General features: G+C 35.6%; 1 protein-coding gene across 3 annotated transcripts in view; it reads left to right on the forward strand.

Moving 5' to 3' along the window:
- The window catches only part of reln (reelin), a 181520-nt gene that overhangs the window by 147613 nt on the left and 20589 nt on the right, over positions 1 to 13318 (forward strand). For all 3 annotated transcript variants that reach the window (XM_082182128.1, XM_082182130.1, XM_082182129.1), the window contains exons 55-58: positions 563 to 669; positions 1147 to 1389; positions 2408 to 2583; positions 2671 to 2744. In XM_082182128.1, coding sequence (XP_082038254.1) covers positions 563 to 669; positions 1147 to 1389; positions 2408 to 2583; positions 2671 to 2744 — 600 coding nt within the window. The remainder of the gene's footprint in view (positions 1 to 562; positions 670 to 1146; positions 1390 to 2407; positions 2584 to 2670; positions 2745 to 13318) is intronic.

Below are 13318 nucleotides of genomic sequence, written 5' to 3' on the forward strand. Positions count from 1 at the left end.
ACTTTCTGTGGCGCATGCAGATATACTGCATTAAAGGAAAACAAAGCCACACATTTATGAGGCTTTTATGCTTTTCATACTCCCAATCCTGGTTTAAAATTTTCAGCTATAAAGTTTGATTTATTTATGATTATTATAATCAAGTCTGATCGAATTTCTACTTTGAATTGAATGCTGTATTACGGTAATATCAGTCATGTAATTTTGCAATTACGATTGCAGTTTATGATTATGAAAAATGAAACATTTAAAGCTCTGAGTAGGTTGTCACAGAAAACATCTGCAACATTTTAATTAGAAGGTTAGTTCAAAACCTAAAAATAATCATTAGGGAATGTTTATTACAAAACAAAACAATTCCTGGAATGTTCTGTAAATGTTATTTTATGTTTGTAAAAAACAAAACAAAAAGAACATTCATAGATTGTGATTATTTGGTTACCAAGTACAAATAGGAACCAGCTATTAATGCAATGGGAATGTTGTGTGTTCATATATCAGGGTTTGTAAGAGGCAGTAACTGTAAGTGTATTCTCTTATTAATAACATGTGCCTGTTCCAGATTTGTGGAGTATTGGGCTAAAATCGGCAGTGAGGAGAACGTTACGCTGTGCCATCGTCCAACCTGTCGGAAAGAGGGCGTCTTATTGGATTATTCTATTGATGGAGGTATGTTTAATTCGTAAAAACAAAAACACACAATCATTTTCATATTCACTTTTATCAAAGAGGCCATATTATGCCCTTCCTCAAAGCCTTTAGTTCCTGTCTCTATGAAGCCCCTCCTTCTTAAAGCACACTGTGCTCTGATTGGTCGGCTGGAGCAGTGTGTTGTGATTGGTCGAGCGCTTCGAGTGTGTTTGGGAAATGTCCCGCCCCTTACCATAACCGCCAGTTTAACACACTACTAACTAACTCAACCAGGCCCCGCCCCTTTATTCTGCGTATCAATTATTATAATGAGGAATATCGTGACTTGTTCGTTCCCGGAAGAAACTCAAGACTACAATGGAGGCGTTTCAGGAGTTCAGGAACACTGACACTGATATAGAGAAGAACTGGAGCTTCTTCATGATCAAACACAACATTACACACTAAAGACAGATGAACACAGGTGTTATGATGTCCTCATGTTCTCTCTGTAAGGTGTGTCCTGGACGTTGCTCCATGAGATGGACTATCAGAAGTACGTGTCGGTGAGGAGAGATTACATCGTGCTGCCGGAGAGAGCTCTGAGCAACAGCACGCGCCTGCGCTGGTGGCAGCCGTTCTCCCTGCGCTCCGGCCTGGTTCGGCCCAGTTCTGATCGAGCTCAGTGGGCTTTAGACAACATCCTCGCGGGAGGGTCCGACATCAACCCCAGCTCCCTGCTGGACACCTTCGATGACGGTCAGTCGGCATGTGGTATTCCACTAGTATCCTGAAGTTGAATCTTTCCAGGTGTGAAACACATCAATATTCATGATGATTCACGCCCTCCCCACATACAGCTTTCCTACACAAAACATGTCTTACAAATGTTAAATCAATATATTGTTTTATGTGAATGAGTGGGCAGGAAGATTTTCACATCGCTTTGAATTAAAAACTCTAGACTGCATGATACAATTTTCCAAAGTCTTGTGAACAAATAATCAGTATGGGTTTTATGGCCTTATTGTTTTTTCACAAACCACGCATAAATGTAATTTTCTCAAAACTAAAAATATTTACATACATGCTGCTCACATGTTATTGTAGCAGAGTTTGAGCTGAATACAGTGTAATCAGACTTTAGCCATGAAAATGTCACAGGTAATAGAATAAAGCACAAATGTCAGAGCAAGTTAGAACACCTCCAGGGCCCAGAAAACCCCTCAGACCCCCGAGGGTTACATCCGTGATCCTAGAACCGTAAGATGCATGTCAGAACACCTCCAGGGCCCAGAAAACCCCTCAGACCCCCGAGGGTTACATCAGTGATCCTAGAACCGTAAGATGCATGTCAGAACACCTCCAGGGCCCAGAAACCCCTCAGACCCCAGAGGGTTACATCAGTGATCCTAGAACCGTAAGATGTATGTCAGAACACCTCCAGGGCCAGAAAACCCCTCAGACCCCCCGAGGGTTACATCCGTGATCCTAGAACCGTAAGATGCATGTCAGAACACCTCCAGGGCCAGAAAACCCCTCAGACCCCCCGAGGGTTACATCCGTGATCCTAGAACCGTAAGATGCATGTCAGAACACCTCCAGGGCCCAGAAACCCCTCAGACCCCAGAGGGTTACATCAGTGATCCTAGAACCGTAAGATGCATGTCAGAACACCTCCAGGGCCAGAAAACCCCTCAGACCCCCCGAGGGTTACATCCGTGATCCTAGAACCGTAAGATGCATGTTTCCGTAACGTGATGTTGTCGTTCCTCAGAGGGCGTCTCTCACGAGGAGAGCTGGAGCTTCTATCCCAACGCTGTTCGCACGGCTGGCTTCTGCGGGAACCCCTCGTTCCACTTATACTGGCCCAACAAGAATCAAGACGGCTCACACAACATCCTGGCAACCCGTGAACTCATCGTTCAGCCTGGATACATCTTACAGTTCAAGGTTCGAGCTCAAGATGATTGATGTCACTCAGGTTTCTCGTATATAAACACGTATATATGCAGTGACACAGGTCTTTGTCCACTTTAGATTGTGGTCGGCTGTGAGGCAGACAGATGTGATGATCATCATTCAGTGCTTCTACAGTACAGGAAGGATGCCAGGTGAGTGTGTGTGAGAGAGATTGTGTGTGTGTGTGTGTGTGTGTGTGTGTGTGTGTGTGTGTGTGTGTGTGTGTGTGTGTGTGTGTGTGTGTGTGTGTGTGTGTGTGTGTGTGTGTGTGTGTGTACTCGTCTATCTATCTAAGAGGGGACCTTGGTGTCGTTACACACTCACTAACAGGGGACCGTCGAGCCAAGTGGGGACATTTTTCAAGTCCCCTGTTGGTCATGCTTTAAAACATGTTAAAATCAACTAAAACACGCTCTGGTTAATTTTTTACATTTTTGACCAAGTGGGGACTTACATGTGTGTGTGTGTTTAAGTCCATACTCAGCAGCGCTCCTGTAGGCTGGAGCAGGAACTGCAGTGGCCCATTAACACACGTCGTTCACACTTCTCTATTGTCTGAATGGCTGCTGTCCTAGAGAGGCTCTGAGACTGTAGAGCTGCTGTTTAACTGCTTAGTTCAGGAGCTTTCAGTAACACTTAATAATAACTCCACGCTATTAATCATTAGTTAAGCATTAGTAAACAGTTAATTAATTTATAAAGCATTAATATACACTAATAAGCAGTATATAAATGCAGTTATAAATGCTTTATTCCTGTTTTAAAAGCATATCTATAATGTGTTTAATAATTGTATTTTCATACTTTATTAATGATCAATTTATCATTTCTAAATGAAGTATAGCATCATTTACAAAGCCGTTATTTAGGAGTTGTCAGTGGTTCATAAGATCCCTTAGAAAGTGTGAGTAAATGATTCAACTATTTCAATGTACATTCATACATCATACACTTATTATTCAGACATATAGTAATAGTTACTTAGTGTGTTAATAAATGCTTTATTAACATGTATTTCTACTGTAGTTCAGGTAGTTATAAAACATTTAGTAGAGGTCAGTTCACTATTTTTTGTGAGCTCATCTAAAGTGAGGACTAGTTATGCTAGTTATGTAGGAGATTTAAAGGCTGTTCATATTTCTATGTTCTCTATCACTGTGTTGTGTTGTGTGTGTTTCCTTTTTCTGTTTAGAAGATAAATTAGTCTTTAAATCTCCTTTATAAATGCTTTAAGCATAACTAGTCCTCACTTTTGCTCACAAAATAGTGAACTGACCACTACTAAATGCTTTATAACTCCCTGAATCTACTAAATTTACTCTAAGTGATCTTATTAATCACTGACAACTCCTAAATAACTGCTTTGTAAATAATGCTATACTTCATTTAGAAATGATAAATTGATAATTAATAAAGTATGAAAATACAATTATTAAACACATTATAGATATCCTTCTAAATCAATAATACAGCATTTAAAGCTGTATTTATAAACAGCTTATTAATGTCTGCTTTATGAATTATGATTTAACTGTTTACTAATGCTTAACTAATGATTAATAGGATAGTTATTATAAAGGGTTACCATATATATTATATTATATTTTTCATAATATAACTTCAAATATGCATTTTTTTATAAAAAAAAAAAAAACATGCCAAGAGGGGATCTGCAACTAAATGTCATAATTATAATGTAATTATTATTATATTATTAAGATATTAATAATGTGACTGATAGTATTGGCTGCCTATTAATTAAAACATAATTTCTACTCTTAAAAAAAATCAATAGACATGTCCTTATTTTTCTGTTTCCTTTGTTTCTAGGATGTTGATGTACAGAGATATTCAGTGTTTGAAATATTGCTAAATTTAAATGCAACCAAACTTATGTCGTTCGTTACCATCCAACAGTGGACCTTTCTTGAAGATCTAATTCAAAACTTTTGAGTTGACTTGCTGCATCTGGTCATTTTGAAGAAACAAAAATGAAATACACAATTTTCTTTTAAGGTCTTTTTTCATAATATAACTTCAAATATGCAAAAAATAATAATATTTTAAACATGCCAAGATGGAATATCATCTCTGAACGATTTCTACCTATACAAGAGGGGACTCGCAATAGCCTGCAATGGAACTGTGTGTGTGTGTGTGTGTGTGTGAACAGTTAAGTCTGTCTTTATTTTGTAACTATAGTTACAAAATAAAGACAGACTAAATTGAATTGAATTGCTTGAGGAAAGACCATTTAAATCTACAATGGGGTAAAAAATACAGACGGTCCGGCAGCAACAGTTCAAAAGCAGAGGCGAGAATATCCTCTTATCATTCATAATATAATTTTTTTACTTTCTATGCTTGGTTATGCAGTCCCTAACAATTTACTTGCCATTGTTATGTGTCATTGCACACACACATACATATCTATATTACTAACAGACCAATGTCGCTCTACACTGGCCGAGAGGGGACTCTCGGAACGATCTCTATCTATACAAGAGGGGACTTGGCTGCAATGGAGCTGTGTGTGTGTGTGTGTGTGTGTGAACAGTGAAGTGAACTGGCAGTGAAGTCTGTCTTCATTATGTAACTATATATATATAGTATATTATATAGTATATTATATATTACGCCTTTTATCATTCATAACATTATTTTTCTTATTTAACGCTTATTTTCTCTCTTCATAGATACTTTCTATGCTTGGTTATGCAGTCCCTTTAGGGTTTATAGGATTAATCAAACAGAAATAGCTCTTTAAGGTAACGATTTCAGGTCACTATAGTGACCTATATTTAGTATAGCGTAAAGCATACTTTATACAGTGAATAATGATTTTATTAATCAAAATGAACTTCGCGTCCCCAGTTGGATGGTAAAGAACGATACGTGTTTGGCTGCTTTGTACATTTCTTGCCATCACAAACACACTGTAAAGATTTTGGAGGTCAATCTCAAAATGTTATGTCGACTTGCTGCACTGAACATTTTTAGTTGGTTCAGTTGAAATATATGAAGTAGGGATGTTCATTTAACATTTTGTTTTCTGACTGAAAGCTGATGGTTGTTAACCAGTCATCATCAGTTAACTGACATGATTTGAAGGTTAGATTAGAATTAAATGGACTTAGAATAGATAGGTGTCTGTGACCAATTCAAAAACCTAAAAAATTTAGATTTACATGTGCAAATAGCAGCATAAACAACAGAACATGAGGATTCACACATCAAGCACCCGCAGTGCTTCTGTGAACACAGTAAACCAGAATAAAAGTGTATATATAACTGTATATATAATAAATAGGCCAACTTAAATGAACAATTAACAAAACTAAAGTGCAATAAAGAATGGACACTTCAGGACATAATTTTCAATTTTCACCTGACAATGCAAGCTTTTGAAAACGAGTTTCAAAGTGCAAGGTTTTGAAAACGATGCCTTTACCATCTGCATGTAAACAACATAAACGTGAATTTGTGAAATTGGTATGTCATTCCAACCCGGTCACACTAAATGTGTCTCTATAGCACACATTGTGTTTATTGTGCAATTTATACGCGAAAAGGAGTTTCTGTGTGCATATGATACGCATGGGTGGGTTTAGGGTAGGTTTAGTAATGGTGTGTAATATGTATTATATGTTTGGTTAGGATTAGTGTTGTAGGGTGCATGACATGTGTATTCACCTTATTTTCCACGAGGGTGACGCCATTACGTTCGTTTTGTCATCTTACTTTGGGCTGAGAGGGACCTCAACTTCCGTCTGAAAGGACGCTAGTTTCTAGACGTAATTCTATTGTTCTAACGGTAAAATATGTCAAGTATTATATGGTCAGTTAGGGGCTGCCATAACAATTGGATTAAGAGGATAGAACAATTTAACCAACAGTGTTACGAACACAATGTAAAGCGATCGGAATGTTGTGGTGTACTTTACGATTTACACCCGGATGTGCCGTGTCAGTTTAGCGGAAGTCGGATGACAAATTGCGGAAGCGCAAAGTATTAAAAGTGGGCGGGGCGGAATAAGGTGAATTACACGCAATAAAGTGCTATCATATGAATGTATTAAATGCATGAATAAGCCTTTCTGCATCTGACAGGGATAAATAAGTTTGAATTCTGGCAATATTTTTAAGATGGAAAAATGCAGATTTTGAAACCATTTTGATATGGGCATCAAATGACAAATGCGGATCAAAGATAACACCTAGATTTCGCACTTGTGATGCTGGAGACAATAATTCAGAATCAGAAAACAGACTTAGACAGTTATGTTTGTGCAAATCTGTCAGCATACCAAAAAGTAACAGTTCCATTTTTGATTTGTTAAGCTTAAGATAGTTGTCATGCATCCATACCTTTATTTCTTCCAGACATACGGTAAGAGCTGTAATTGCGAGATTTGGATCAGGGAGTGAGCTAACATAGATCTGCATGTCATCAGCATAACAAGGAAAAACCCCGTACCGTACTTTCTAATAATGTCACCAAGCGGCAACATATAGATGCAGAACAAAGTAGGTCCTAGTACTGACCCCTGCGGGACGCCCTGCTGTACTAATGTTGCCTCCGATTTGTTCTTCCCCAAATAAATATACTGCAAAGAGATGCCAGAGGTGCCTAACAAAACACGCAACCTGTCAAGGAGGATGATATGACATATAGTGTCAAAAGCAGCGCTAATGTCTAGCAGAACCAAAATGCTGCAAGCACCCATATCAGCAGAAACATTAGGCGTTTCTCAATAGCAAGTACGCACAGTTTGGACTTGCCAAGTCCAGCTCAGGAGAATGACTCCCGAGGACGCGAGTCCGGTAATTCTGCTAATGGAACAGCACGTTCTTCAAAGCGTCAGTCAGCTCGCTCTGCTACTCCGGTTATCTCTGTATGTACATTTTAGGCAACAATAAAACAAAATATGTTATAAAACACCACACTGCCTCTTTTCGTTTTCATTTAAAGAAATCTTAAACATTATAGCCACACAAATGGTGATTGCCTGGATCTCACAACCTGGATCAAATTTTCATAAATCTTTATAAATAAACCACAGATTTGAGCTTTAAACAACTACATTCTCGCCTGAAAAACTCTTAAATTTACATTTCGTGACACAGTAACAGTAGTATTATATGTCAACTGTAAATTAAAAGATGGCGCTTCTTATGTTGTCATTCCCCTTGTAGCACGCGCAAGTGACGATTCTCTGTCAACCAATCAACGTCCTGCAGTTAGTCTAGCTCCACCCTTTAGTACCATACCACTGTGCTGGTACCCCAACGGAAGGGTACCCAAAAAGTGTTAAGGTTCGGCTTTTTGGTACCATTCACAACTTTTGACAGTGGAAACGGAAATAAATGCATACCGTACCGTACCGTACCGCTCAGTGAAAACAAGCCATTAGAGATTAGAGTCGAATCTTCCCTAACAATTTTTAAGTCTCTTTTAAAAAGGTATTTGTTTTCTCTGGCGTATTGATTTTTTTTTTTTTTAAATGTATATATTATATTATATTTTTGTGTATTAGAGTGTGTATATTTAGGATACGTATTTAGTTGTCTTGTACAGCACTTTGGCCAGTCTTGTGGCTGTTTTAAATGTACTTTATAAATTAATTAAACTTGAAACCACTGATTGTAATAATACATCAAAATTCTTACTGTCAGTTAACCGGTTAGTCATAGTATTCTCAATGTATTTTAACACTGGCACTTTAGTTGAACCATCTGAATATTTTAAATGCAACAATCAACATAAAATTGAGTTTTGACCTTTGTGTATTTTTTTTACAGTGTATTTTTTAGGGCAATAAACCCAGACAGCAACATAGTGTTGGCCCAGATCCGGCCCACATCCGGGCTGTGTGGATTCCAGATGTGGGCCAGATCCAGGCCGATACTATGTAGCTGTCTGAGACTGGTGTTTTAGTGTTATTATGAACATCGCCATCACATTCAGAGATACTGCTAAATGTAAAAGCAATCAAACGTGTCATTCTTTATTATCAAACAGTGGACAAAATAAGTAAATTTGTGTAATGAAATGAATATAACATGTGCATGCATACTGCTGCTGCTTATCTTTAGCATGTACACTAACTTGTGTGGAAATGGGCATGGAATGGTGAAAAAATGCTGCCCTAAAAATTGTTACACTTAATTTAAGTGATATTACTTAACATTAATGAACCAACATACAATAAAACTACCAAAACACATCATTCATGTCTCAAATTAAGGCATTCTTTCAGAACTCTAGTGAAGGTTTCAGCCAACAAACATAAATTAAATATACAAAACAAAAAACACACAAACAACAGGCAGCAATATGCACTATTTTCTGCTGTTCAGAATTCAATGCAGTTTATGTTACATGGTTCATGTTTACATTAATGTACAAACCTTTTGTATAGATGGTGATGAAAATGAAAGACTAAGACTTGTGTATGTGTTTAGCTACATCTTATTTTTTCTGATTTAAAAAAAATAATATTTCAGAATAATATATATCAATGTGGTATACGGTAGAAATATTACACATTTCAGTCTAGCTTAGGTTTTTAAATTAAATAACACAGTCTTGGAAATAATATGTAAGCATGTGCAAATAAGCCTGTATAGTAAATCAAGTTCTGTTGGTCTTTGTGTTTAAGTGAGAAATTAATTCATTTAAATTGAAAGATCTCAATGTTTATAAGATCTTTCAATTATGTTTAACAGTTTTGAGTGTATAAAAGAGTGTATAAAAATGGGCTCTGAGTTTTGGCAGTGGTTGTGTCTAAGTGAAATATGTAGTTTGGAAGATGTAGTCACTGAATGCATTAATACAACATTGAATGACACAGACATTTGCAACACTTCTACAGTAATACCGTAGTAAAATATATTCAGAATCTAAAAAATTAAATACTATCAAAACAATTAGATGTAGCTGAACACATACAGGTATTAATCTTTCAGTTTCATCACCATCTATAAAAAGGGGAAACTTGGGGGAAAATGTGTACTGTACTGTAAACAATGACCATGTAACATATAATGTTGTGAATTCTGAACAACAGAAAACAGCAGAAATATTTTATAATGCTTCCTGTTATTTGTGTTTTTTTATTTAACGTGTGTTTTTTGGGGGTAAAACCTTTTCTAGTGTTCTGGAAGAATGAGTTGATCTGACACATGAATGAAGTTTCAGTGCATTTTGAATGTGAAATGAACTGCTGTCAAGCTGTAAGTTGGTTTGGAGAAGATATCATGGTCTTTTAACCTGACATCATTTAAGACATCATTTAAGACTGTGGTATAAATGATTGAATGATTTAACCATAACTCATTACTATCCTTGATTTCTAAAATAGGTATTTTTCATGTGTATGTAGACTAGGGTGTGTGATATTGAGTTGTTGCACTTCCCCCCCACACACAATTTACATATCAATGCAGGAAGGCCTTAAAGGCCAGTGTTTTTCTTAGGTGAGAGCCAACAACCCCCAGAGTCCTGTTACCAATATCTGTGCAACTTCTCAAATACACTAGAATAAACTAGAGAAAACGCTGGGATTTACCCTGCCAAATTTATTTTGTAAAGTTTTCTTTTGTAAAAATGTATTTAAAAAATAAATAAAACAAGAATTACACTATCTACTGTTCACTGCAGTTAATGTTACATTATCCACGTTTACAATACTGTACAAAAATATGAAACTGAGATTAACACTTGTATAGGTGTTTAGTTAAATATAATTTTTTTGTTTTTGTTTTTTTTAGATTCAGAATTTAAAACATCTGCAAATTGGCCTGTATAGAACATAAATGTCTGTTGGTGTTTGTGTTAAGTGAGAAATAAATAAAAAAATTTGCCAAAGCAATAATAAATGATCCACAGTTTGGCTCACATAAGCCCCGTTCACACAGAGATTCCGGAAAATACACTGATAATTTGTCCCGCGATTGTTTGATTTCTGTTCATTCACACTCCCAGGGATTTTCTGAAATCAGTATTATATATTATAATATAATATTTAAATATAAAATCTTGTTTACTTGTTTAGCACTATGTTCGCAATGAAACTAAATTAATGATTATTCCAAACACAAATAAAATGTAAGTTTCCCAATTCTAAAGTCACTTTTTCAAAACTCTCTTCACACAGTGATCACACCATCCGTCTATGTGAGCTAAACTGTGGATCACTGCTTTGAAAGATGTCATTGAATGCATTTTGTTCCATTTACATTCATTATTCTTAAACACAAACACCAACAGAACTTTATGTTCTATACAGGCTAATTTGCACATGTTTACATACTCTTTTTAAAACTGTTAATAATAATAGTACTGTTAAACTGTTAAAAATAACAAGTAATTTCAATCACATTGAAATAGATATTCTGATTCTAAAATATAATATAATCAAAATAATTAGATGTAAGTGTTAGTCTTTCAGTTTCATCACCATCTATACAAAAGGGGAAACTTAGGAATATTTTAGTACAGTAATGTTAAAAAGTTAGTTTGTTAGTATACTTTACTTTATTGCCCTTTTTCAGGAAATTTGTCTTGGACTCAAAGCTGCATTAGTACACAACATATACATACACACACAAACCAAAAAGAGTTTTAAAAAAACGGCATTACTACATCTTGTTATTTAACATATTAATAGATACAGGAATAAATGATTTTTTTGTAACGGTTCCTCTTACTCAGTGGGACTCTATACCGTCTCCATGATGGCAGAAGCTGATACATTGGAAATAAAACATGGCTTGAATCACTCACTATTGTCTGTGCATTTTTTTTTTAAAATCCACGATTCGTAAATTGATTGAAGTGATGAGTACTCTCTTACACCCATAACTTAACATTGCAGTTTTCACAAGACGTACAAGCTGTGATTTTAATTGGACCAAAAGATTGCCATATGAAGTGTGCATCCAATAATTTAAAAGACTACCTAAAACGGCATAATGAAATAATTGCATAATTCTCTGATTTACACCGAACAGCCTAAGTCTTCTTAAAAAATACAATCGTTGCCGGAATTTTGAACAAAGATAATCAATGTGGGCTTTCCAAGTAAATGAACGATCAATGACCACACCTATATACTTATAGGTATCCACCTGCTCAATATTATCATAGATGATAACTGGGCTGTAATCAAAAAGGATCATGTAACATCAACTGCAGTGAATTATAAACAGTAGATAGTGTCATTCTTGTTTTATGAAAGCATTTTACAAAAGAAAACATTGTGTAATGCTCCTGTTGTTTGTGTTTTTTTGTTTTGTTTTATGAGTGACAAAGTGTGTTTGTTGTTAAATCTTTTCTAGTGTTCTGGAAGAATGAGTTGATCTGAGACATGAAGTTTCAGTGCATTTTGAATGAGAAATTAACTGCTGTCAAGCTGTAAGTTGGTTAGGAGAACTGAGTGAAGAGTTTTGAAAATGTACCTAAATATTGAGAAATGTGTCCTAGTGATTGTAAAAACCTGTAATTTAATTTAATTTGGCAGGGTAAATCCCAGCGTTTTCTCTAGTTTATTCTAGTGTATTTGAGAAGTTGCACAGATATTGGTAACAGGACTCTGGGGGTTGTTGGCTCTCACCTAAGAAAAACACTGGCCTTTAAGGCCTTCCTGCATTGATATGTAAATTGTGTGTGGGGGGGAAGTGCAACAACTCAATATCACACACCCTAGTCTACATACACATGAAAAATACCTATTTTAGAAATCAAGGATAGTAATGAGTTATGGTTAAATCATTCAATCATTTATACCACAGTCTTAAATGATGTCTTAAATGATGTCAGGTTAAAAGACCATGATATCTTCTCCAAACCAACTTACAGCTTGACAGCAGTTCATTTCACATTCAAAATGCACTGAAACTTCATTCATGTGTCAGATCAACTCATTCTTCCAGAACACTAGAAAAGGTTTTACCCCCAAAAAACACACGTTAAATAAAAAAACACAAATAACAGGAAGCATTATAAAATATTTCTGCTGTTTTCTGTTGTTCAGAATTCACAACATTATATGTTACATGGTCATTGTTTACAGTACAGTACACATTTTCCCCCAAGTTTCCCCTTTTTATAGATGGTGATGAAACTGAAAGATTAATACCTGTATGTGTTCAGCTACATCTAATTGTTTTGATAGTATTTAATTTTTTAGATTCTGAATATATTTTACTACGGTATTACTGTAGAAGTGTTGCAAATGTCTGTGTCATTCAATGTTGTATTAATGCATTCAGTGACTACATCTTCCAAACTACATATTTCACTTAGACACAACCACTGCCAAAACTCAGAGCCCATTTTTATACACTCTTTTATACACTCAAAACTGTTAAACATAATTGAAAGATCTTATAAACATTGAGATCTTTCAATTTAAATGAATTAATTTCTCACTTAAACACAAAGACCAACAGAACTTGATTTACTATACAGGCTTATTTGCACATGCTTACATATTATTTCCAAGACTGTGTTATTTAATTTAAAAACCTAAGCTAGACTGAAATGTGTAATATTTCTACCGTATACCACATTGATATATATTATTCTGAAATATTATTTTTTTTAAATCAGAAAAAATAAGATGTAGCTAAACACATACACAAGTCTTAGTCTTTCATTTTCATCACCATCTATACAAAAGGTTTGTACATTAATGTAAACATGAACCATGTAACATAAACT

The sequence above is a fragment of the Leuciscus leuciscus genome (assembly GCF_965113295.1).
Source record: "Leuciscus leuciscus genome assembly, chromosome: 10".
Lineage (NCBI taxonomy): Eukaryota > Metazoa > Chordata > Actinopteri > Cypriniformes > Leuciscidae > Leuciscus > Leuciscus leuciscus.